Here is a 27,577-nt window from a genome sequence, read left to right as displayed (position 1 = left end):
CCGGGCTATTGTAAATAGAGCTGCAATGAACATTTTGGTACAAGGTACTCTTAATAGAGAAACTTGACAACCCATCATCTGTGTCAGAGAACATTCGCTGGGGCCCAGCACAGGGTTTGTACCATATACATGAAGGGCACGCCCCTCAGCAAAGCAGGGCAGGCTGCAGGAGCTCTCACTGCCACCCCCCCCCGCCTCTAACGCCCTGCTACTCTACATTTATTTTTACCCCAGCCCTCCTCCCTACGGGAGGAAAGCTAAGCCAGAACACAAAGACCCTCGAGGCCAGAGTGGTGGTTTCCTTAGACCACAGGGAAGGAGCTCCCTAATCACATGTAAGCAAGTCAATGAACTATTCAAGGCCACCTGGGGATGAAGCCACAGAGCACAGAGTAGGAAGGTTTCCCCTGCGTGGAGTAAACTCCAAAGGTCAGTGTTAGAAACCAAAAGGAGGATTATTGCATTCAGCCTCCTCCCAAGTGAAAAGCTGGACTTTGGAATCCTTACACAGACTGTGAGTTCAAAACAACACAGGGAAGCTTTAAAAAAATAAAGCAAATGATAAACTCAAGTAACTAACCTTCCACTCGGAGTCACTAATCCCCTCTGGACAGAGAGAAATGTCAGCCGCAGGACTCCTGCATCTGGTTACATCGGAGAAGCTATTTCAGGCACGAAAGGGACTCTTTTGTACCATTCCTGGTTGTGGTCGTTGGGGGGGGGTGTTATTTAAAATATCCACAATGAAAATGTACCCATCCTACATATATTTCATATTGTTTCAATGACGGAGGCAACCTGACCACTGTTTAGTTTAAAGCACCACCACCTGTCTCAGAGCAACGCTCTATAAAAATTAAATAAAAATTAATATGATCTATACATCCCAAGCACGTAGCACAGCGCCTGGCACACCTGTGTGTACTGACACACAGGAGCTCTCCTTATTCATAATAATAGCTTCTAAAGGCTACCACAGACCAGGCGCTGAACCCTGCCCTTTACACACATGCTCAAAGACTCTTCCCCACAACCCTACATAGGTGCCATTATCAAGTTCAATTTACAGACGAGAAAACTGATGTACACGGAGGTTAAAGCAACGTGCCAAAGGTCATGCTGCAAAAAAAAGCAGGCTGTGATTTAATCTAAATCGAAGGTTCTTCACCAGCATGCCATGCAATTTCCTAACTAACAACAGGGCAGTGTGCGCACCAGAATCACCTACCCTCTCTTCCATTTCATGCTGCAGTGATTTTTGTGGTCTTTTTTATGTGGAATGAGAGCAGGGTGGGGAAGCCGTTTATCAGCATGTGTGCCCATCACCACCTTTGGCAGCCTCCCTCATGCTGGGCTCAGCCCTGCCTACTGAGGTTCTCCTTTTAGCCTCAATTCTTACGGGGTAAGAAGATAGCAGAGAGGAGGCTGGAGTGGCCTGTCTTGGCCCCTGGGAGGCAAGAGGAAGCCTGGAGTCACGAAGCGGGGGTCCAGGCTACTGGAAGGAGTACAGAGAGTGAAGCGAGCTGCCGGGGCCAGTGGCTAACTGCAAGGCCAGCTCAGCTCAGCTGCCCGCAAAGTTCTTACTTCAGAGAAGGGGGACAGAGTGACAAAGTGGGGAGAGGCAAGGACGTGGCAGAACATCTTCCTATGGTGCACGCGCGCGCGCACACACACACACACACAGCCCATGACTAGATACAGTAATGTGAAATAACATTTCATGCCAAATTTATACTAAATACAATCAAAGGAAACAAGAGAGTTTCTAAAGCCAAATCACACTATGAAGAAAACAAAAATGGATGGGCTTAAGCATTATTTACAACTGCCAAGATACAGAAGCAACCTAAGTGTCCATCAACCGATGAATGGATAAAGAAGATGTGGTACATATATACACACACACACACACAAATATATATATACACAGGTATATATAATGGAATACTACTCAGCCATAAAAAAGAATGAAAATTTGCCATTTGCAGCAACATGGATGGACCTGGAGGGCATTATGTGAAATGAAAAGTCAGAGAAAGACAAATACTATATATGATATCACTTATCTGTGGAATCTAAAAAACACAACAAACTAGCGAATATAACAAAAAAGAAGCAGACTCACAGATACAGGGAACAAACTAGTGTTTACCAGTGGGGACAGGGAAGGGGGGAGGGGCAATACGGGAGGAGAGGATTAAGAGGTGCAAACTGTCAGGTATAAAATAAGCTATAAGCATAGGGACTTCCCTGGTGATGCTACGGTTAAGAATCCGCCTGCCAATGCAGGGGACACAGGTTCAATTCCTGGTCCGGGAAGATCCCATATGCCGCGGAGCAACTAAGCCCATGCACCACAACTACTGAGCCTGTGCTCCAGAGCCCGTGAGCCACAACTACTGAGCCCGTATGCCACAACTACTGAAGCCCGTGTGCCTAGAGCCCGTGCTCCAAAGCAAGAGAAGCCACCGCAATGAGAAGCCCACGAGCCGCAATGAAGAGTAACCCCCACTCACCACAACTAGAGAAAGCCCGCACACAGCAACAAAGACCCAACACAGCCAAAACTAAATAAAATAAAATAAATTAATTTTTTTAAAAAGCTTCAAGCATATATTGTGTATTACCGGGCATATAACCAATATTTTATAATAACTATAAATGGAGCATAACCTTTAAAAACTGTGAATCACTATATTGTACACCTGTAACTTATGTAACACTGTACAGCAACTATACTTCAATTTTAAAAATATGGAAAGACAGGAAAAGAACAGATGGGCTTAGAAACAGGGCTAACTGTCTGTCTTGCTTTTTAAACACTGACAAGTGGGCATCCGGCCCTTCCTTCCTCAACCCCGACCATAACAGGCCATCTTGGATCCTCTCCTGATGTTTCTAAAGTAGTCAATCAGCAATACATTGAACTGTCTGGCCCGTTTTCTTTCCATGTGACCTAAGCCAGATGGGTTCATGTTTAATGTTATAGTGCTTCTGTTTAAAGTAAGCCAAAAATGAGAATAATAAAGTTTCTTATGTACAAATGCCTTTGGTTCAAAAGGAAGTGTCCATTTCTCTAGGAGGTGGGTCAAAAAGGATCTTGCTGTGATTTATGTCACAGAGTGTTCTGCGTATGTTTTCCTCTAAGAGTTTGATGGTGTCTGGCCTTACATTAAGGTCTTTAATCCGTTCTGAGGTTAAATTGATACAGCCACTATGGAAAACAGTATGGAGTTTCCTTAAAAAACTAAAAATAGAACTACCATATGACCCACCAATCCCACTACTGGGCATATACCCTGAGAAAACCATAATTCAAAAAGAGTCATGCACCACAATGTTCATTGCAGCTCTATTTACAATAGCCAGGACATGGAAGCAACCTAAGTGTCCATCAACAGATGAATGGATAAAGAAGATGTGGCACATATATACAATGGAATATTACTCAGCCATAAAAAGAAATGAAATTGAGTTATTTGTAGTGAGGTGGATGGACCTAGAGTCTGTCATACAGAGTAAAGCAAGTCAGAAAGAGAAAAACAAATACCCTGTGCTAATGCATATATATGGAATTTAAAAAAAATGGTTCAGATGAACCTAGGGGCAGGACAGGAATAAAGACACAGACATAGAGAATGGACTTGAGGACACGGGGAGGCGGAAGGGTAAGCTCGGACGAAGTGAGAGAGTGGCATGGACATATATACACTACCAAATGTAAAATAGATAGCTAGTGGGAAGCAGCCGCATAGCACAGGGAGATCAGCTCGGTGCTTTGTGACCACCTAGAGGGGTGGGATAGGGAGGGTGGGAGGGAGACGCAAGTGGGAGGGGATATGGGGATATACGTATGCATATAGCTGATTCACTTTATTATACAGCAGAAACTAACACAACATTATAAAACGATTATACTCCAATAAAGATGTTTTTTTAAAAAAAGGAAGTGTCCAAAATTCAAAAGCAGAAAATTAAAATTTAAAACAGAAGGGGGACAGTGACCCAAAACATCCTTACTCAAGAAACTGAGCAGAAACCAAGTCTTTCAACAACCTGTGGCATATTATCAAATAATAGCACATGCACGAACACATGCACACACAAAATCTCTGAGCCTTGAGCTCTAAACTTAGGAATGTAACAACATAGGCCCATCTCCAGTCTAGAAAACCCCAACTGGAGGCCAGAGGCAAGACAACCACTTCCCAGGGTTTTAACACGAAGGACCACATCTGGGTCAACTTCTCTGGCAGCAAATACAGGACACAGGGCAAGTAGGGACATCAGAAACTGACTCACTGAGATGGTCAACCGATGGCTGGGCAGACACACTCAGGACTGAGGCAACAGAATATGGTGGTGAAAAGCCTGAAGGTTGTGAAATCAGACCCTAGCTCACTTCCTGCAGTGGTAGGAATAGAAGCTACCCTGTGACTGTGGTGAAGCCATAATGATTCAGTGATGGCAAACAGTGAGGGCTGACTGGCTACTGACGCCCATCCCATCACCTCCATCGCCAAACCAAGAGTGAGCTTCAGCTCCTCAGAGGGTGGGCAACAAGGTGACCTGAGTCTTGGGATTCTCAAGCACTGATCATCTGAACAAATGGAATTTTGCATCTGTCAACAGCAGAACACTTTAGAGAACGGAAATGATCCTTTGGTTTGCAGCCATGACCAAAACTTTGAGACCTCAAATGCATCACAAGAGTGGAAACGGCCACATTAAAACCAAAACCTTTCATTATGTTTTGTTTTGTTTTTTTCTAGACAAATGAACAGTAAGCCACTCTGCATTCTTTTCAGCTTTTTTTTTTTTTAGTATCTGATACCATGGCTATTAAAAACAATCTCTAAAAGTCTTTGTTGAGCATCAGAATGAGACAGCTGGGATATTGGCATGAGGAAATGTTCAATCTTGTCATTTTGCAAAAGGAATTCATATTCATAATTAATGATGCTTTTGTCTATGCCAGAAAGAAAATCTAGAGGCTCAACTATGCTTAAGTAAATTCTACCCAAGCCAACTTCAATACAATTTTATAAATTATAGAGCAACAGAGAAAAACAAGATTTTGTGACTTGTGAGCAGAAAGAAAAGGATTAACAAGGCAGCCACACTTCAAGGACAAAATCGGAGTAAAAATGTTGATTTCTGAAAGGATGGTTTCATTTTCTGTCTCCTCCCTAAGAAAGAGTAATCAAAAACTTTTAACATCCTTAGATGTGATATGACTACATGTATTTGAAAGACTCAATACCTCTTTGTTCCCAAGTATGCCAGACACACATCACCAGATACAGAAACAAGACCACCATTATCAGCCCAAAATGTCAACTAAAAATAACCAAGATGGGCAGATAAACTTACAAATTAGCTTTGGTTTAAGAGGCATTTCTATGGAGATATCGGTGGAGAAGTAGAAAACCCTTAAATAAATATATTGCCTTAAAGATAACTTTTCCCATTACAGAGCTATTGAAGAGATTACAAAAACAAATCAGTTGTCTTTGTACAGCTCCCATGACAGAGCTGTTGAAGAGATGACAAAGTTTTATTTAGTAACAACTTTGTTAATGGCTAAGGAAATAATGATGAATACAACACAAAACACGCCAGGGTAAGGCAGGGAAGAGTAAATGCTTAATGGGTATGTTTTTTTGTGGTGAAATATACCTAACATAAGTTTTACCATTATAACCATTTTTTAATTAGGATTTTATTTCTTTAAAGCAGTTTAAGGTTCATAGCAAAATTGAGGGGAAAGTACTGAGGTTTCTCATATATTCCCTGTCCCATACATGCACAGTTTCCCTAACTAATCAACATCCACCAATAAGGTGGTACATTTGTTACAACTGACGAATTTTACACAAATACATCATTATCACCCAAAGTCCCCAGCTTACATTAGGGTTCACTGTTGGTGTTGTACATTCTACGGATGTGAACAAATGTTTAAGGACACGTATCCATTATATGGTATCACATGGAGTGTTTTCACTGCCCTAAAAGTCGGCTTTGCACTGTAACCATTTTTAAGGCTACAGTTCAGTGGCATTCAAGTACATTCACACAGTTGTACAACCATCACCCCTATCCTAGCCATCTCCAGACCTCTTTCATCATCCTGGGTCCAGGGTTTAATTTGGGGTGATGCAAGTGCTTTGCAAGCAGACAAGGGTGGTGGTTGCACAATACTAAATGCCACTGAATCATTCACCTTAAATTGGTTAATTTTGTGCTACGTGAATTTCACATTAAAACAGAACAACAGTGCCTGGCACACCACGGCGCTCACTATTTGTTAATAAATGAATGAGTCCTGGCCTTAAGGAAGCTCACGGGTTGGTAAGGGAACAGGGAGAGAGCAGGAGGTGCCCAGATTCTGGGCTTGGAGCAAAACGGGGCAGCTCCTAACCCCTTTGAGGACTGAGAAACGGGTTCCCAGAGGACAGACTGCCTGAGAGAAACCTTAAGGGATCAGCTAGAGAATGCGGGGGAGGGGGGTAAGGGAGGAGAACATCCATGCAGGGGAAGGTGACAGTCCCTATCCCCAAGCATGAGGGAGATAACTAAAACACTCAACGTTCATTTCATAAACTGGTAACTATGTCAGGTGATGGATCTATTAATTAACTTGACTGTGGACATCATTTCGTAACGTATAATACGTATATTAAGTTATCACACTGTACAACTTTAAAAATCTCACTGTACAACCTAAATAGACACATTTTCATTTGCCAGTCATACTACAGTAAAGCAGGAAAAAAAATGAAACATTATTAAAAGAAAAATCAAAAATTCAAAAAATCAAAAATCAAAATGCATTCATTTTCCCATTATAATACCCCAAGTCTAATAAGCAGTATAATAAAATAATAATTATATGTAATATATGTAAATATTTGTCTGTAATAATTAGAAAAAACATAATAAAATGTAAGAGTAATAAACAAACTAGTAATAGGGGAACTTGTAAATGTTAAAAAAGTCTTTGGGGAGGAAAAACAGTGACCTCAGTGGATCCAGAGTAGGGGCAAAAGGTGGGAGGAGACAGGCAAACAAATCAGAAGTGGAATCAGGAGTGGGTGCCGAGGTCTAGAAGTGACCGGGAACCCACCGCGTCTGACGTGAGCGGAGGCCCCAGAAGGGACAGGTAATCTGTGTCAAAGCTGTTTGGGGTTCTCACGGCCTCGACCTCACTGGAGCTCCACGGTCACCCTGACAGGCAGGTACAGCAGACCCGACTGTCCTCTCATATATGACAAAACCAAAGGGTGTCCGCTCAGACTGACCCACCAAGGCCACACGGCCTGCATGGCCTGCAGCCAGCCTCCTGACCCAGGCACAGCCTCTCCGAGAGGGAGGGCAGCTCAGCTAGAATGAAAACTCCAACACTCCGTTCAACTCCTTCACTGTTCTTATTTGAGTTCATCTTTTTTGGGGAAAAAAAAAAAAAACCTGCATATTTTCACTGCGGGAAATGGCCTTTCGAGTAAAAAGGAAGCATTCCTTTTTGGTAAGATGTGGACTCTTCACAAAGTTTTACACACAACTCAGCATGGTGGTCATTTCCCAGATGAAACAATGCACGGACCGTCAAATTTCTAAAATCCTAAAATAGTTATGAATAATTTAAAACCTAGCGTAAATGAACCAAGCTGTCCACAACTGCCTCAAGAAAAGGCAGAGCCGCGGGTCCATTAAACTGCCAAATAAAAACTCCTAAGAGGTCTAGCTCAGTGGTTCTCGACCAGGGTCATTTTGCCCCACCAGGGGACATTCAGCAATGGCTACAAATATTTTTGATTTTCACAACCGGGGAGCAGAGACCAGAGATGCTGCTAAACAGCCTGTAATGCACAGGAGAGCCCTCACAGCCAAGAATTATGCAGCCCGAAATGTCTAGAGTGCTGGACTGAGATTCTAAATTCCCAGGTGATTCCATATATCCAACTGAAATCAGAGGTGGAAAGAAGGTGGATTGGTGGGTCCTGAAGAGCGGATACACACACTCCAGGCTCTGTGGCTTCAGAGCTGTGTGGCATTTTAACCAAGGCGCTTCAAGTCACCGGCCGGTTTCCCTTGTTTGCAAAACGGGGTTCCTACTACCTTCCTCAATGAGATCAGACTAGCTGAGAGCCTCAACAGGTAGAGGGCCCTCCGCAGGTCCTCAAGGCCAAGGCTAGACTGAGGTCCCAGCCGCCTGCAACAGGCAAAGCCTCCAAGGTACTTCACTGTTTCTGAATAGCACACACTCCTGGCCTTTGCTTTATACACACACATTTGGAAAAGCAAACACCAGAGCACAAAGGCATCCATCTAACATGGTTGGATGCAATTTTATTATCCTTCAGTCTCATGAAACAGAAGTCTGTTGATGGACAGTGGGAGCCTGGTGTTGGGGATCACTGCGTCTCCCTTACAAACGTGCTGGAAGCCCACCTGTGGCCGGTGACCAACAGGACCACCACCACTGGGAGGTCAGGGTGTGTTTACACGGTTCATTTTTTCCTCCGGGTCCAGCACAAGCAACGCATCTTGCGCTTGGCTTTAAATGGTATCACCCGAATGAAGCACCGCTCTCATAATCAGCACTGCCTTTCAACAAGCACAGACGGCACTCAGGTGCTTAAATGGCAAATCAAGGGCTAAAATTCGGTGGAGCTCTCCAGGCTCTCAGATCTGGTTCTCCGGGTGGGTTCTGAGAGAGAGGGGTCAGGAAATGGAGGCTGGCAGGCACGTGCAGAGTGCTGAAGGTCTTTTTTGTCTGCCGTCAAGCCCCTGCGACAAACTGAATGGGCTCAACCAGAGTCAGTGGGAATGAAGCCCGTGTCAGTCTTGCACGCCCGTCATTCCCAAAGAGGAGGCTGCAGGTCCGTAGCACAGGATGAAGGTTCCATTTTCACTGTCTCCTCCACAATTCCTTTGTATTTTATCAGGTACCTCTGGCCATCTTCAGAGAACTGTATTGCCCCACTATGGACAATCACATTAAAACAGTACATTTTAAAGATCTCTTTCTGCCTTGGCTGAAACAGTAGTTTCTTTTTATTTGTAATCACTCAGCATTTTCCCCCTCCTAATTTGAAAGGGGGTGGGGGGAAGATGCAGCACTGCAGCGGACTGCAAAATGCACTCAAACGCAGCTCTAAAGGAAAGCACCACCCAGCGGCTCCATGTTGGTTTCCATGGTAACCGGGGTCCCTGGGCCCTGGCACTCACAGCAGGAAAGGCTGCAGATTTCCATAGCAGTATCTTTTTTACTAGACATAAGATGTCCCATGGCAATTTCAAACATTTGGGAATCAAAAAACATACCGTGTGCGTATGTGTATGTGCACGCGCACACGCGCGCATAGATCAATATATTTACAAAACTAAGACAGCGTAGACGGAAGAAGCCATGATATTCTTACAGATAAATATGCTTATGTCAAACATGACAGATGATTAAAATATAAGCAAAACAGGCTGTCACACACTCATACACATACACACACACTCACACAGGGCTAAAAGAAAACAAAAACATCTTCCATAGAAAAAGAAAGGACTGCAATGGAAGTGGAAAACTATTTTGGGAAACCAGACAACCAAGGATTCCATATAAAAAAACAAGCCAACAAAAATCTTGACTAACGATAATCAACTGAGAGCCCAGGACGGAGCTTTTTTCCACAGCTCATGTTCTTTCCTACTTGAATGGTCTCAGGAGCTGAAGTCAACAAGCGGCTGGCCAGGTGGCTCTCAGGGGAAACCACAGGACAGAAAGCCCTGACCTAGAGTGAGAATCCCACTGTCCCCCCTGCAAGCTGAGCGGCCTCAGGCAAGTGACTTCAGCTCGCTGAGTGTGCCCTGTAAAAATGAAAAGGTTGCGCTACATACTAGATGGTCTACAAGAGAGACTCTCTACCTTCTAAAAATGAAAGACCAGAGCGTTATGTTAAACAAGACAAAACAAGGCATCAAACCTCCAGGTAATTCTCATGTCAGGCCACAGATATGTTTCCAAAAGCAGTGTATAAGAATCAAATTTCTTTAAATTATAACAGGAGAATTCACTGCCAGACTCTGGGTGAGGGAAGACCTTTGGGATATTCTTTCTCTCTCACTTTCTCTCTTCTCTGAGTGATTTCCCAATACCACGTTTCTTCCAGCAGAGCACAAGTGAACAGCTAAGGTGAAATTTTTAGTTCAAAGTAGTTTTCACATTTCGTGCATGTTTTCAGGCTGGGGCTTTATCTGAGCAGAGGGGAGGCAGCTATGCAATCAGGCAGAATAGACTCAGCCTAGAAAAATACTAGTTTGACAACTTCTAGTGTCTTCAAGTTCACATTTACACTCCAAATGGTTATTTTTATCTGAGGCAGGCAGAACAAACCAAGTTCACAACTCTATGGCAAATGATCTTCCATAAGCAAGCATTGTTTAAAAAAACAAAAATTGCCTCATCTGTATCAATTCAAATAATTGCACTTTTTCATTAATGCTCATTTATATTTTACCAAACGTGACTCTGGTATGTCTGTGTGTGTGGCAGCGGGATGGGGTGGAGGGGTATTAGTTATTTTAAGCCGAAACAAAAAGCAAAGGGAAAGAGCTAGGGTGGGGAGGAGGGCGGGAGGGAGATGATGGTGGGAGAGTCCCCCCTGCTTGTGCAGACAGCCCCGCAGGCAGCTGGAAGGATGGAGCTGCTGAGTAGACCACTTCATTATGTAAACTGCCTAATGACACAAATAACCATGCTGCACGCAGACCGACCCAGTCACCCATAAAAACACACATCCCCTCCACGCTTGGACCTTCCTCCCCACTGCCACTGCTACCACCGCCACCATGTAATTCACCAGCGTTTATTAAGGCTGCCGAGGTTAAACAGAACAGCACGCATCATATCTTCCCTGGCGTTGCCTGAATTCAGTCAAACCAGAGAAACACTACTGACTTGAGCGGGAGCAAATGCTCCTCTTGGTTAGTGGGAGGACGAGCCTTAACTGGACACCAGGGCTTGGGTGTGGGATTTTTACATCCCTAACTCTCCCTGGTAGAGGATATTAGGATTCTAGTGACATCCTGCTCTGGACACCCAGAATACACGTAGGTAAAAGTGGGACTCAGGTTAGTGCCCTTCAGGCTAACGCACAATAACTGTTCAAGGGTCATTTCGGGAAGGTGCAGTGAAAAGCCAAATACCATCTAGGCAGGCCACAGGGAACCACAAGGAAACAGCCCATCTCCGGCAACTGGTGCTACCCAATCAAAGATCAATAATAAGCCACCTGTAGAGCGGGAGACAATGCTATTTTCAGGGATCACTTTTAATATTAAGATGGGATTAGAAATGAGGGACTTTCATTTCAGCACCAGTGATGCTTGACTCATGATTCCCGATCTCCTGGAATATACAAATTTGCCCACCAAATTAATTGAATATACAAAGTCCCCACTGCCTAACTCCTGTAACGCAAAAAAGGAGGGGAAAAAGACAGAAAATAAGATTTTCTTTTAGAAATTTATTAAACAAAAATACTCAATAAATATATGGATTCCTCTGTTATTCCTAGTCCTTACCTATAGTGTGCTTTGTTAAAAAAAAAACAAAAAAAAAGTTTAAAATCCACATGTCTCCCTACCGTGCTACAGACTCAACACCAAGTCTGAGTTTCATGTAAAGCAAACCAAAAACTAATGACGTTTTTAAAAAATGGAAAATGGTAAGACAATCCTCACATTCACAGGGCCATTTTTAAAAAAAGTTGTTTTATCCTAAGCAGAATATGTAGGATTAAATGTATTGTGCTGATGAGTTAAAATGACTCAAGGTCTATCCAAGTAGAAAAACATCAAAATAGTGAAACCCAAAGCAGAATGCACACTTAGGAGCTCATTTTAAAGGGCATTACATCTTTTTATGTCATCCCTTACTAGGTCAATGATAGCTCCAAAATCTCAGAAGAGATGGAAACTTTATATCTTGAAGCTATATTTAATAGGCATACAGTTTTTAGCTAGGTTACATATTATTAGAAATAGCAATAATTTACAAAATTTTTTTGTACTTCATATAAGATTGAAACTCATAGGTATTCAATATAAACAGATTACACACACATATATGTACACAGATTCGGAGTGGCTTGAGGGGCTGAAGGAAGTGAATAAGGCTACACTAAAGCTATTCCAGGTTTTGGTCCCACCACAGCCCTCAGCAAAGTTGTAAGCATATCAAAGATGAGCTCTACATAGAAACCAGTCATCCTGGAACAGAGAATTTGTCTCTCTGTCATTCTAAGCAAGAATCTGCTAAGACCAGTCCAATGCTTCAGTTCTCTCAGCTAATATATATATGTATGTATATGCTTATATATACATACACATGCACGTGTATATAATGTCATACACAAAGGTTGTTATATATGTGGTTACAGATACTGGTTGTAAAGATATGTGTGTGTATAGACAGACATACACACACACATATCCTCATTAAAAGGATTACAGCTACAAAGCCCAATTAATAAAGGGCAGTTTGACACAACCCAGTGTTAAAGTTGTTCTTTGCATTCATCACGGTTCAGAATATTTACAAATGGTGAATACATAACCGTGAGAAGGCAACCCAGTCTTGGATGCCTCTGAATCCACTTATTGTTCAACACGAGGTGACTTTCTGACTACAGAATCTGGTAATATGGATTCGTTTTGCCAAGATATTTCAAGTAAAGGAGATACGCCAACAGCAATCACCCTCCTCAGGTTCATGAAAATTCCTTAAATGCACCTTGAAGGGGACAACAAGCAAAAGGCTGACCTTCCTTAAAAGCTAGGCTTCATCACAAAACAGTTTTCTCAAGCTTGTCCGTTTTTTCTGCTCCCATAAAGAGCCTTTTTTGGACACATTTTTCCTAATCACCCCCCTCCTCATAAAACGTTAATTCCACAGACCTACGTATGTCTGCATATTACTGCATGCATATCTGTACCTGATATATAAAAAGGGTAAGACCCCCTCCTCTCCTCAAGAACCAATTTCCACCCCCTTTGGAATGATATCCACTGAGAATGCATGAAACGGATGAAACGGACAGGCTATAAAAAGAAGATGGAAGCATTTATTGTTGGGAATTATTATTGTTTACATGTACCTCTCCACCTAACACTCCACCACCACCTGCCTGTCTAAACCTTTCTACCACCCACTGACCCAGTGCCTCAGAAACAACACCTCTTTGCATTCTTTACTAGGTATACAGTAAGCTCTCAGTAAAGCTTTCTGATATAAAACAGAATAAATCAGATGACTCATAAAATATATACATTTACTGTTAGCCTTTCTTTGTAGGAACTGTTATACTCCTTATATCCATGCTGTGTCATGTGGTAGCCGCTAGGTATATGTGGCTATTTAAATTAAAATTAATTAAAACGAATTAAAATTTAAAAATTATAAATTCAGTTCTTCAGTTACACTAGCCACCTTTTAAGTGCTTGATAATCTCAGGTGGCTGGTGGCTACCATACTGGACAGCAAAAACGCGTAACATTTCCATCATCACAGAAAATTCTATCACAGAGAACAGCCCTGGCCCAGCCTAAAAGCTCCACGAGGCCAGGACCGCATCGGGGTCACTCACCATGGCACACACAGGATGTGTTAAGCCCTGGCAAAAAGCAACGCAATTAAAAGGAAACAAGAAATATGGGAGAAACGGTAGCTTTGTCTTGGCTCATCCAATTTCCCACTTTAATCAACTACAAATGTTCTTATTTTTCATAGCTTTGCTCTTACTTACTCCCCACACCCACCTACAATACAGCAATGAGAATTTTCAAAATGTAACTACCGGGCTTCCCTGGTGGCACAGTGGTTAAGAATCTGCCTGCCAATGCAGGGGACACGGGTTCGAGCCCTGGCCCGGGAAGCAACTAAGCCCGTGCGCCACAACTACTGAGCCTGTGCTCTAGAGCCCACAAGCCACAACTCCTGAGCCCACACACATAGAGCCCGTGCTCCGCGACAAGAGAAGCCACCGCAATGAGAAGCCCACGCACCGCAACGAAGAGCAGCCCCCGCTCGCAGCAACTAGAGAAAGCCCACGTGCAGTAACAAAGACCCAATGAGGCTGAAAAATAAATAAAAATTAAAAATAAATAAATTAAATTAAAAAAAAAAAAGAAAGATGTAACTACCAGCAGGGCAAAATTGGCTTCGGGCTTCCTCAGAATAATTCATGTGAATCAAAATCAAGAGGTCAAATTCAAAACCCCCAAAATGAAAGGCAATAGAGAGTTTCTAAATTCATGTTTTAAAACATTAGAGAAACCAGCTGCTGGTCCATCCACTATGCAAGCAAGATATGAAGTACTTCACTTTATCAATTTTTATTTAACAAATCAGCTACTGTTTCCTGGGCACCTATAATGTGCTAAGGCTCCAGAAAATCAGAGCTTGGCACTATGGCAACCATATACAGACTCTAAGTAAAATTAACACCAGCAGGTTTCCATAAAACTTTGTGGCTCCAGATGTATTCTGCTAGATTCCTTTTGCTCCCCATTACCTATAAAGCCTCAGCTGGAATAAGATCATCAGAAAAATTAATACACTCTCCTTGAATCTTTCAGAACAATAAGCTTGGCTCTTAAAGAAAATTACCACTGAGCTGTTTCTCAAATACTCATAAGGTCTCTCCTCCTTTAAGAATCCTAAGGACACGGGCCTCCCTGGTGGCGCAGTGGTTGAGAGTCCGCCTGCCGATGCAGGGGATACGGGTTCGTGCCCCGGTCTGGGAGGATCCCATATGCCGCGGAGCGGCTGGGCCCGTGAGCCATGGCCGCTGGGCCTGCGCGTCCGGAGCCTGTGCTCCGCAACGGGAGAGGCCACAACAGTGAGAGGCCCGCATACCGCAAAAAGGGAAAAAAAAAAAAAAAAAAAAAAAAAAAAAAAAAAAAAGAATCCTAAGGACAATAACCAAAAATAACTAAGGAACCTGAACTGGCACATCCAAGTACAAAACCAGTTTAGTGATCTATCGCCACACCTATAGATTAGCGGATTGCAGTTTTATGCCTTTTTATTTTTAATTAAGTGAATGAAAGTGTCAATGTTTCTTTAAGGTCATCTTCAAACAATATGCAGTTCCAGGCCTGCAAAAAAGTTTTTTTAATGACAATTTTTTTTTTTTTTTTTTTTTTTTTGCGGTACGCAGGCCTCTCACTGCTGCGGCCTCTCCCGTTGCGGAGCACAGGCTCCGGACGCGCAGGCTCAGCGGCCATGGCTCACGGGCCCAGCCGCTCCGCGGCATGTGGGATCTTCCCAGACCGGGGCACGAACCCGTGTCCCCTGCATCGGCAGGCGGACTCTCAACCATTGCGCCACCAGGGAAGCCCTTATGACCTTTCTTATTTTATTTATTTTTTTCAGTTTGTGGCTGAGTAGCTTCCTAGGTAGAAATCATGACTTAATTACATAAAAGAAAGTTCAGGTCTCAAACACCGAAATCAATCCAGAAGTTAAGGGCCAGTGAAGTTTCAATTCAACAACCTGGTTAAAGTAAAACTTGGGGGCAAACAAAACCAGTCTGGCTGCCTCTTGAAAACAGCTTCCTGTCGCCTCCTCCCCTAAAAGCAAAGATTCCCCTTTTCCCCCCACCCCAGCCAAGAGCAGGTAGCTGCCTTTAACCTACCTGTCCCCTTCCTATGACCCCCATCATGGATTTGCTGGGCCCTCTTTGGCTACAATGAAATCCAAACTCACTCAGTCCTGAGACTCAACCTCAGAGAAGGGTCCCAAGATTCAAATTCTGAACTCCCAAGTGGAATCTGGCCAAAGACCCCATCTCGCCAGCCTCCTGCCCCCAGAGATGACAGCCTTCTTCACCTGGATCCTCCAAGGGCTGCTTACAAACACCGTCTGCCCCCTGCTAAATGCCAGATACTTACCAGCATTTGGGAACCTGGGTTCCTCAGAGTGAAGCAGGATGCAGGCCCTGCCCTGGAGGCAGCTGAGTCTAGTGGGGAAGATGGTGACCACACAGGGAGGTCAATACTCTAGAGGGAGAAGGTGCTACAGAGGCCTCAGGCCTGAGACCCAAGTTACCCTGGGGACAGAGGAGTGGGAGAGGTGGGGGACAAAAGGTTCACGGGTGACGTGACTCTCAAACTGGCTCCAGGAAGACAAGCCGAAGATCCTCAAGCATCTAAAGGGGGCAGAGAGGGGGTGGGCTGGGAAGGGCGCTCCAGGTCTGGAATGCACATGTGCAAGAAGAAAGGGATCAAAGGTTTTAAGGGATTCAGGGAGCAGAGAGCATTTTCTTGTGGGTGGAACTGCCGGCCGTGGGTAGAGATGTCATTGGACAGGTGGGTGACAGCAAGATGGCGAGAGGCCTTATTCTCCTGGGAAGCCTTAAAAAATCTGAGATTCCTAAGTGCCACCCCACTCCACCCCCCAAGTTAATCAGTAACCACAGGTATAAGGAAGGGCTCTGAAATCTGTACTTTAAAACAAGCCTCCTGAGCGATAGGATCCACGCAGTAAGATGAGGAGAGCGTGGCATTTAACAAACTCTACACTAAAAACACAACGTATTTTTAAGAACCACGACTGTGCCATTCAGTGTTAAGCTGTGGAGACTGTCTTCATCAAGACAGTCTCCACAGTCACTGAAGACTGACTGCCTTCACCTTGGCAATCCAGGCTCACTGATTAAAGTCCACCTGACCGTCTGGACCTCGCTGGCTGTTGTGAAAGTTCCAGCTTCCACCTGCCCTCCTCACGCACACGTTGCGGGTCTCTTCTAACCGTATTTCTCGCCTAACCTTCTCTCTCCTTTATCCTCTGCTTAACTCTGCTTCCTTCCACTCCCTTTGTCCCTGGAGCGAAAATTGGAAACTCTAAAGACAATATAGAAAGAGAAATTTTAGACTGTCCAACTTCATTCGTATTTTAAGATTTAATAGGGCCAAAAGGAGATTTTAAATTGTAGAATATTAGAGCTGAAAAAGGTTACCTGCGATCATCTAGGACCCTACTAGGTCCTGGGAAAACCCCTTTTACAAGTGGGGAAATCAAAGCCCGGAGAAGTGAAACAAAATTATTCAGGGTCACATAGCTGGCCAAGCAGAAGACAAACCCAGGCATCCCGGCTCCCAATCTATTCATTACTCCAAGGTGCTACATAGATTGTTTTTTGTATTTTTTTAATGCATTCAGGATCAAGTAACTTTAAAAGCAAACTTAAGTTTATACTAAATCCAGGAGCACCTTACATGAGGAATCATAATTTAATGGTTAAAACCTAGACTCTGGGCCAGGCTTCAGTCTCCCCACTTCCAAGCCATGTGACCTTGGTCGGTTTAAATAAGCTCTCTTCGTCCAGATTTCATCATCTAGAATGGAGGTCATAAGCACTGACCTCACAGCGCTGTTTCGAGAATGAAAAGACTCAATCCATGTAAAGCACGGAAGGACGGAGCCCAGCCCGTGTTACGTATTCAATAAACGTGATTAGAGATGATCTAGTCGGCTGGGGATCCATTTCCTTCCTTCTTAGAATCTTAAACTCCTCACTCTGGGTTTGGTGTATTATCATCTCAACATCCCGGAGATGGTTTTTGAAAGCTATAAAGTAATTACAGAGGCACACTGAGGCAGCCAAAAATGAAAGTCACACAGCATTAAGCTCTCAAAGGCCCTAGCTGACACAAGCAAATGATGCGAGGGTCACGAAGGGCCAGTGCTAAGACGTGCCCCCGCCTTCCAGTGAAAGGGGGGCACCAGGCTGCACGCTTACAGGTGTAGGAATGCTACTCCCCAACACCAGCCACCGAGGGTTGAGAAGCCTCCCCCCACCTTTGTTCTTTTCCTTTTCTTTTTTTAAGCAACCCAGACAACTGCACACCAGTCAGTTCAACAACTCCTATGACAGCCCGTGTGCTGGTCCATCATGGACACGAAGAAAACGGAGATCCTGCCTCACAAAAGTCAGGCATCCTTTGTACAACAAATGCCTAGGCACTAATTCTTTGCGGCCAATAACACAGAAACAGGTGTACTTTCACACTGAACACAAGTTGTACATTCATTCCAGACTGCAAACATCAAAAAAGTATGGAACTGTATGCATTATGGTGTTGATTAACTCTTAAATTTCATTATGGTTTAATTATTCACCTAAACATGTACATTGTAAGAGCGACTTACACTCTTTCGTTAAAAAAAAATGAATAGAACAGAGTTCTAATGTATTTCCACGTTCTACTTAATAGTTATATGACTAGATTGATTTTGCTCTTATAATGCCTAGCTTTAGAAGATTTTCCTAAATAAATTATATTCATAGCTACTGCAAAATATTTGCTAAAAAGGACAAAGACCTTTCAGAGCCATTCCCTTTGGGAAACAATATGGAATGCTAATATTTTGGAAACCAGAGACCTGCTAGCTTGAGATTCTGGATACCAGCCCAAAAGAGACTCATTTAAGAATAACTGCTATTCCCTTCTCATCTTTCCAGCAAGAAAGACTCAAAAAATATGATATCTAAAGGCTCTAAGCAAGAGACTGGACTTTCCACAGAGGGTAGATATCAAACTTCAAACTGCATCAGAGTTACACCCTGTGATGACCACAAGCCCAAATATATTTGCTGCTGACCAAAACAGATTGAAGCTTTTTTTTTTTTTTAACAGATTCTTCATTTCCTTGGAGGTGCATACACCATTAAAAAGAGGTTACCCATAGATCTCCAAAAGGATATATACATGGACATTAACTGCAGTGTAGCTTGTAACAGTATGTAAGTGGAGAAATCTAAATATTCCTCAAAAGAAAAATCATTAAATCGTGCTACATCCAGACAGTGAAATTCCACTTGGCTTCTAGAACCAATGAGGCAGCTCTCTAGGTACTGACATAGAAAGATAATTATAATATACTGTGGAGTAAAAGCATGGGAACAATGTTTCTTACAGGTTACCGTTTGAAAAAGATCTTACAAATATATTTTATTGCATATATCAACTTACATATTGTTCAACGAGTAATTTTTCTCCCATGTGTTTAAGTATGCAATAAAGTCTATAAAAGACACTAAGCCCAATCTCTGCAAATGGTACTGAGAGGGTAGATTTTACTTTATATACTTCGTTACATGACTTTTTTAAACTAAAGAGCATGTTCTATATTTTTCAATTGTTAAGTAAAAATTAACATCATACAACTAATTTGATGCTTACTGAACATAAGATGTGCATTCAAGTTTCTCTCTTATCGTCTCCATAAAATATAACTTTTTTGTATCAACCATACATTTTTTTAGGTCATGTGAGTTCTCACACTCCCATATTCAATAAAGTTATTTCCTCCCAGTGCATATGGATTCTAGACATCGAAATGTAAAGTATTCTGGTATTGCTAAAAGTGACCTAAAATCAAATGGTTTAAAAATATATCAAAGCAGGGGGCTTCCTTAGTGGCGCAGTAGTTAAGAATCCACCTGCCAAGGCAGGGAACACGGGTTTGAGCCCTGGTTTGGGAAGATCCCACATGCCTCAGAGCAACTAAGCCCGTGCGCCACAACTACTGAGCCTGCACTCTAGAGCCCATGAGCCACAACTACTGAGCCCACACAGCACAACTACTGAAGCCCGCGCGCCTAGAGCCCATGCTCTGCAACAAGAGAAGCCACCGCAATGAGAAGCCCGCGCACCACAGCAAAGAGTAGCCCCCGCTCAAGGCAACTAGAGAAAGCTCAAGCACAGCAACGAAGACCCAACGCAGCCAAAAATAAAATAAATAAAATAAATGAATTTAAATATATATATATATTATATATATATATATATAATATATATATATATATAAAATCTCAAAGCAGGGATCTTGTTCCCTGTGACATTATTTGTCTTTTGTCAATGACATCACCTCCAAACTCCCTCTCTACCTCCACCAGCACCACAGAGAAGCTACTCTGGTTTCTTTTCCCACAAATAATTGTTTTTCCTCCCTTCAACCATGAGAACTTGCAGGCCCTTCAATATCCCACCGAGAACCACTCTCAGAAGTGGCGTCTGCAGAAACCCAGGTTCCCACTGCAGGAAATTATGGACAATCGGGATACATCTCTATTCAATCCTTGAGGGTCCATCCAGTATATTAAACATTAAAATATAAACTTACAAACCACAGAGCCTCAAAAATGCAACACCAGATACGTAAGTTCTTTAAAATAATGGAGCAACTCTTTTAAGAAAGACAAACTCTGATGGCTATTCTAGAAAGACATCCATATGACTGATGAGTCCAATTCCAGATCCTGCTGCAGTCGGAGAAAATATGATAAATCCGACCCAGTAACACTAACGGCCGTGAACACTGGCATGACCATTGTATTCCTCTTTATACTTGTATATTCTAAAGGTTCCATAACACACACATATGTGTTACGTAACAAAATTTTTTTTTTTTTAGATGTTGGGGGTAGGAGTTTATTCATTTATTTATTATTTATTTTTGCTGTGTTGGGTCTTCGTTTCTGTGCGAGGGCTTTCTCTAGTTGTGGCAATGGGGAGCCACTCTTCATCGCGGTGTGCGGGCCTCTCACTATCGCGGCCTCTCTTGTTGCGGAGCACAGGCTCCAGACGCGCAGGCTCAGTAGTTGTGGCTCATGGGCCTAGTTGCTCCGCGGCCTGTGGGATCCTCTCAGACCAGGGCTCGAACCCGTGTCCCCCTGCATTAGCAGGCAGATTCTCAACCACTGTGCCACCAGGGAAGCCCCCATAACAAAATTTTTAAGGGGCTTAGAAAAAGATACTGGGTAAGACCCATGTCAAGCTGACAAACCAGATGAAGAAACCAGTGCTCTGATGTCTCCATCACATTCTCCTAGGGAACCTTCTGAAACACCGCTGGCATCTTGGAAATGAGGAGAAATACTACTTCTCCTGGGAGAATTTCCTCGACTCCCTGAGCTGAGTTAATTGCTCACTTTTCCATACTCCCCCAGCACTCTGTTCTACCACTATTACCATACCAAACATATTATTTCTACGCTGAAATTCTTCATTTGCACATAGCATCCCCCCGCCGCCCCCTGCCACTACAAGCTCCTCCAGGACATGTAGAGTAATATATTGATTTTTGTCGTCCCATGACACTGCCTGAAATATCAGCAGTTTTCAAGCATCTTAAATGAGAAGAGTCCTCACTGTAAATTCATTTGAATATTTAATTAAGCACCTATGGTAAATGGGTACATACTGAAACCCCCTGGAGGTACATACCCATCATGGGCTTCAGATAAGCTTAACTCTTGTGTGACTGGGAGCAATCGCCCCAACACTGGCCTCCAACACCCACATTTTCCCATGTCACCAAGACAATGACAAAAACAGGCATATAGCCGTCAGTGCACAAGCAGACGTAGAAAGAAGGCAAAAAGAGAGACAGGAGAGATTCTCTGAGAATGAAAAGCACCCCCTTTGAATGGGGGGGGTCTCTAGGTTATGGGTAATGTCATATTTCTAATGATGGTGCTGGATACAGACAGATTCACTTTCTTCTCTACACCTTTCACATGTTATGAATATTCTTTTCTACGATTCACAGTCACTGAAAAGCCATTACAAACTTTTAAAAGATCTCCCTTTGTTCACTGATTTAATAAACATACTTTAAACACTTACTGTGTTCCAGGTACTATGTTTTGGGAGGGTTCAGACACGCACACGTCACCGTCTAGTCTATACCTGTAGGGGTTTGCAGTCAAATGTGGGAGACACACAAACAGACACAACACAATAGGATGCTACTTATAATAGGTTTCCTCATTTTATGGGAACCTAGAAAAAATGGTCTAACTCATCATTCTCACTGCTTCTCATTCCACAAGGGATTGAGGAAAATCTTAAGATGACACATGAGAGGGAAAAACAAATTGCAACCAAGCACACAGCTCAGGACTCTACAACCAGCACATCGTTAAAAGTGATCACAAAAACGTATCAAGCCAGGACTTCCCCGGTGGCGCAGTGGTTAAGAATCCACCTGCCAATGCAGGGGACATGGGTTTGACCCCTAGTCCAGGAAGATCCCACATGCCATGGAGCAACTAAGCCCATGCACCACAACTACTGAGCCTGTGCTCTAGAGCCCTCGAGCCACAACTACTGAGCCCGCGCACCTAGAGCCCGTGCTCCACAACAAGAGAAGCCACCACAATGAGAAGCCCGCGCACCGCAACGAAGAGTAGCCCCTGCTCGCCGCAACTAGAGAAAGCCCGCGTGCAGCAATGCAGACCCAAGGCAGCCAATTAATTAATTGATTGATTGATTAATTAATCTAAAAACACAACAAGCCATCTCAGGCATAAATAGTGGTTCCTTTCATTTATTTTTCACTCTTCTCGTGCACTTTATTATCTAGAGAACGATTTGCAGCTTCTACGATGTGGAATCCCACAGAGTTAAAAAATCTATATATTTTTAAATATGAGTCAGCTAAGCTCTGATAACTTAAGCTCTATATTCTTGTAAAGTGCCCAAGGGTAAAAGCCCACACACGCTGAGCGCCGTCAATGCTGGGAGTCATCCCTCCACCTGCTTACCACGTGTGTTGGTGGCCATGTCAGCCACTTTCTGAAAGGCATCCAAGAAGGCAGCTGCTGCCACTACTGTTGTCCTAAGATGCAAACAGAAAACAAAAAAGCATGAGGAATGTCTCACACTAGCAGATGCATGACAGCAAAAGGGCTGCAACCGCTGCGGAGGACTGAAAGTAACCCTCCAGGAGAGACAACCCGACTGGACACGGACAACCAATGGCTTTGTGGACCCACTTTATTCTTAAGAAAACTTTCTCCTTCTCATATTAGCACTCTCCCCCCGATAACGTCCAGCTCATGCAGCGCTAGTCAATAAATGCTAGCAATTCTTCCCACCCCATTCCACCCGACAGTATAAATTATCACCAGGTTAAAATTTCACCAATGAGGAAAAAGGTGTTTCTGCCTAAAAGAACAAATTATTAAAAACTATAAATGGTATAGGTGAAAGTGATTTTAGAGTAGGAAAACGATATAGCTACATGGACTGGCAGAAGGAATCTTGGAGAGTGATCGTCTAGGTTAAACAATTCATTTTAGAGTTGGGAAAACTGAGACCACAGCTACATAGTGATTTTCAAGATCACGAGCTCATACCAGGGCTGAGACCAGTAGCCCAGCGTGACTTACAGTGCCGTGTTCATCCTACTACAAGATCCAGGCTATGTGACTTTTCCCCCTAAATCATAATTATAGGGAAACTGAGATACTATTTTTTCAACGTTAGAATGCTACCTAAACAGCATCTTCTGAATTCCTAAAAGCTGAGAATGAGGAGGAGTTACTATACTCATTTGCTGTCCTAGAAGTTATTTTGAATTCTTCACATCCCCTTGAGCACTGGGAGACGCCTTGAGCACTCTGTGGTCTCCTGGTTCCTAGAGTTGTGGTCCAAGATGTCACTGAATGAAAAGTAAGCACGGCTGCATCTCAGGGCCGTGATTACCCAGGACAAGCAAGCAAGCTCCAGGCTCACTCACAAGAACTTTATACCAGAATTTACAGCCTGATGTTAATTTCCAAGTATTTCACACATGAATCCAGCCCCCACTGAGCATTCCTAACAATGCAAAATTGCTGAAGGAGGAAGATGAGAATAAGGACTAAAAAGGAATGAGTTCAAATCAGAGGGGGAAAAAAAAAGAAAGAAATGACCTTTGAACATAAGCAAGAGTAGCTACGAAGCAAAAGGTTCCTGGAAGGTGATGGGAGTGGTCCCCAGGAAAACCTGGGCAATGGTCCCTCAGAGCCAAACTTCAAAATGAGGCCTGATATTTTCCAGTAGAGCAAGAGAACATTCTGCTCAAAAAAAAAAAAAAAAGAAACAAACAAACAAAAAAACCCCCACAATGACATACACACTAAACAAAACCAAAAGCAAATCAAAATAAAACAAAAAAACCCACACCACCTCAAAGTATATTTCTTAAAGAGTTGGCACCATGGAAAAGTTAGCTTTATCAAACACCCTGAGATTTATGAATGGCTCATTCTGATTTATAATTAATATCTGATACAACAGCTGGATTTATTCTTATTCAAGTCAAGGCCGATCTTCCAAATTTAATGAGCCAGCTGGAGAGGTGCCTTGAGTATGACACAGTCACCAGGGCTCCTGTGAAAACGAAGACTGTGGTCAAGTGTGACGAATTAAGAGCTTTTAAACACCGACTTCCGATGAGCCATGTTTCACTGACCGCTTTTGTCACAGGACATCTTAGCTCTCTCTGACAGGGCAGAGCAAACATGCATCCATCAGCAGGAGGAAGGAGTGCTTCCGCGTACGTGCTCCAAGACTATCTGCCTGTTCTACGGTCGTATCCTTATGCATTCCCTAGCACAGAAAATTAAACCATGTGCTTGAGGCTCCTATGGTGCTCTCAGCCAGGTACTAGTGGTTTGACAAAATAAGGAAATGGTCCCTGCCCTCAGGAGGCCTACGTATTGTTTATATATATATATAACTATATGGTACTTTGTACCAGTGGGGATAAGACTGCTTTAAGTCTCACTCTGTATGTCTAAGGCAGCTAATCAGTTAATTATTTTAAGCTTTAGCGTCCTCATTGGTAAAAGGGGAGGAGCGTCTTTTCCTTGTTCAACCCTGAAAACCTGCCAGACAATTAAATGAGGCTGGATAAGAAAAAGTGTTGGAGGAAGGGTTGGACTTAAATGTTTTACTGTTTTACTACAGGAGGTGACCTCCTACAGGATGGAGACTAACCTATTTGAAATAAATGATGACAGCGGCAGAGCTGGGGGAGGGGGCCTTACATTCTGGGCAGAGGGGTTTGGATCTGATCCAGGATCAAGTAATCAAAGGTTCGTAAGCAAAGAAATGGTAAAGGACTTGACAAGTGGCAAAGGGGCCACAGTCTGGAGCCCATGGTCCATCTGGATGCCCACTCGTGGATCTGGAAATCCCAGGCCCCATGAAGCTGAATAATGGACAAGGAAAGTTCCACGTCTCCTAAGTTCTTCTCTCCTAATCTACTGGGGAGCCATGGAATGCCCCGTCCTATGGCTAAAGTTCTAGGCAGGGACCCCTGGTGCCAACAGGCAAAGTCCTAAGAGCCCCATGTCATTCCTCCCTCCTCTCTCTGTCATCCACATGGCTTCTTATCCCAGAAAACACCTACCTGCTTTGTTCTCTGGAAAACCATCCCCATACCTCCACACCAACCAATACGCCGTGAATAGGGGTCGTGAAAATAACTGCTTTTTTTTTTTTAATGTCCCAACCCTCTTGAAGCACCCTCTAAGTGTAATCGCACCCCTCCCCTCACTGATTTCAAAAGCATATAGCTTTAACAAGAAGATGTTGCTGTATTTTCTATTTCATATGAAATGATATATTAACAAGCACAAGATGAGGCAATAATAATAGCCCCTTAGAGCACATCAGCATTAGATCTTGGTTTTTAAGCAGTTTTATTGAGACATAATTTGTATACCATAAAATTCACCATTTTTAGGTGTATAAGTCATCAATTTTTCAGTAAATTTAGAGTTATGCAAACACCACCACAATCCCATTTTAGAACATTTCCATCACCACCAAAAGGTCCCTCATGCCCATTTGCAGTCAACCTTCTTTTCCACTCCTAGCCCCAGGAAACCACAAATCTACATCTGTCTCTACAGATCTGCATTATCTAGACATTTCATGTAAATAGAATTATACAAACTAAGTTTTAAACTCTATAAGGATAGACAGTAATCAGAATGGACTGTGGAGCCAGACTGCCTCAGATCAGTTCCCTGTTCTGTCATTTATCAATACTAGCTGTGTGACTTTGGATAAGTTATTCAGCTTATCTGTGCCTCAGTTTCCTCAACAGCAAAATGGGGTAACAACACTACTTATCTGTTGGGGTTGTGAGATTTAACTGTCACCATGTACCTGGCCCATTATTACCTTACATACAATACTTCATTTGACTCTCAACATTCCAGTGGAAGGAGGCAGAGTGGATATGAGTTTAATTTTACATACGGGAATCAGAGGTCAGGACGCATGGCTAGTAAGTGGCAACGCCACTGCACGCTTCTCTATCTGCAACACTTCCAAAACTAACCCTAATTTGCCTCTTGGGTCCATCCTATTCCATCCTTTGTCTAAGGACGCTGCCGTTTTCCTAGGGATGACATGCTTCTACTTACCGAAGCTGGGACTGTAGCTTTCCAGCTTTGTTTATGAAATCTTCCCACACTGGATAGCTCCCCTATAACAAAACAAAGCCACACGTCAGTAAGTCATGCTGTGATCGACATCTGATGAAGACAGTGACAGTACACTCAGTTCCAATTATACAGGAAACAGTATATGCTCTCTTCCTTTGCAGTCTACGACAGGTTGCCCAGATTACTGTACATACAAGTGTATTGGCTCAGAAATGGGTTATGAATGTGCTCAGTCCCTGTGATCCTGTAAACACTACAGATACCAAGTGGAACAAGTTTGGCAGAATCTAAGCCATATATGGATGCATCACTTTTTGAGTCAACAGATGGGTGGGTCCAAATTCAAGATATGTAGACCATTTAAGGCTCTACCCTGAACCACCTGATCATGGCTCTGGCTGTTCTCACTCTTATCCCAGAAGGCAGGGAGGGGGGAACCAGAGTGACTGGGGCTCCTCTCCAGGACAGGAGACTACTGGGAAGCATTATTAGACGAGCAGAATCTCGAGGTTGGGAAGTTACCTGAATACAGCTGCTTCAGCTGATGGCTTGAGCCCAGCACCTACATACAACATGGTTACAGGTGGCTCCCCAGCACACAGCAGCTGACAGGGAACTCATCACCCTCCACGGCAGCCTACCTACGTCAGCCACCCTGTCCTTTAGGTCCACGCAGCCCTAGTTCTAACCTTCTAGGGATCCACAGAGTTAAAACCAATCCTGCCTCCACGCACACATCTTTTCTAAGAACGGAGGATAAACAGCACATTCCTCCACAGCTTTCCTTCTTTCAGCTCCCAGATGGAATTCTGTGTCTACCCGGGCCCCTGCCTCACGTCCCCACAGCATCTCGGGGACACTCCATCACATGTCTCTACTTTTCTTCTAAGTGTGGTGCTCAGGCACGAACTCAAAACTGCAGGTGCAATTCTGACGGGGGCAAACTGGGGGCGGGGCGGGGTTACAGCTGCAGGCTAGAATGTGAATGTTACGAACCTTGACAAGGTAAAAATAACGTATGACACCTCTTGATTTTGTCATTAAGGAGAGGGGATGGAAAAACTATAATGAAGTTAATCATCTCATCTTTTATTATAGAAGCCCCATCAAAATAGTCTAAAACTGAAACTGACCTAAAACAATGATTTCACCTTCCTAATGGTTTTAATAATCTTTTTCTCTTATGCTTAGGAGCACAGTTTCTCTACCTTGCCACTACTGACCTTTTGAGCCAGATGATTCTTTCTTTCTTTCTTTCTTTTGCTGGGGTGGGGGGCGGG

The 27,577-nt window shown here is 43.3% G+C and overlaps 1 protein-coding gene across 8 annotated transcripts in view; it reads right to left on the bottom strand.

The window, feature by feature from the left end:
• The window catches only part of MTSS1 (MTSS I-BAR domain containing 1), a 165,415-nt gene that overhangs the window by 117,397 nt on the left and 20,441 nt on the right, over positions 1–27,577 (bottom strand). For all 8 annotated transcript variants that reach the window (XM_082601808.1, XM_082601816.1, XM_082601815.1 and 5 more), the window contains 2 exons: positions 26,277–26,338; positions 22,617–22,690 (listed from right to left, as the gene is read on the bottom strand). In XM_082601808.1, the coding sequence (XP_082457934.1) occupies positions 22,617–22,690; positions 26,277–26,338 (136 nt within the window). The remainder of the gene's footprint in view (positions 1–22,616; positions 22,691–26,276; positions 26,339–27,577) is intronic.

This window comes from Mesoplodon mirus (assembly GCF_964341445.2).
Source record: "Mesoplodon mirus genome assembly, chromosome: 16".
Lineage (NCBI taxonomy): Eukaryota > Metazoa > Chordata > Mammalia > Artiodactyla > Ziphiidae > Mesoplodon > Mesoplodon mirus.
Note: the sequence above shows the minus strand (reverse complement) of the source record. Positions and strands in the feature narration are given on the sequence as shown.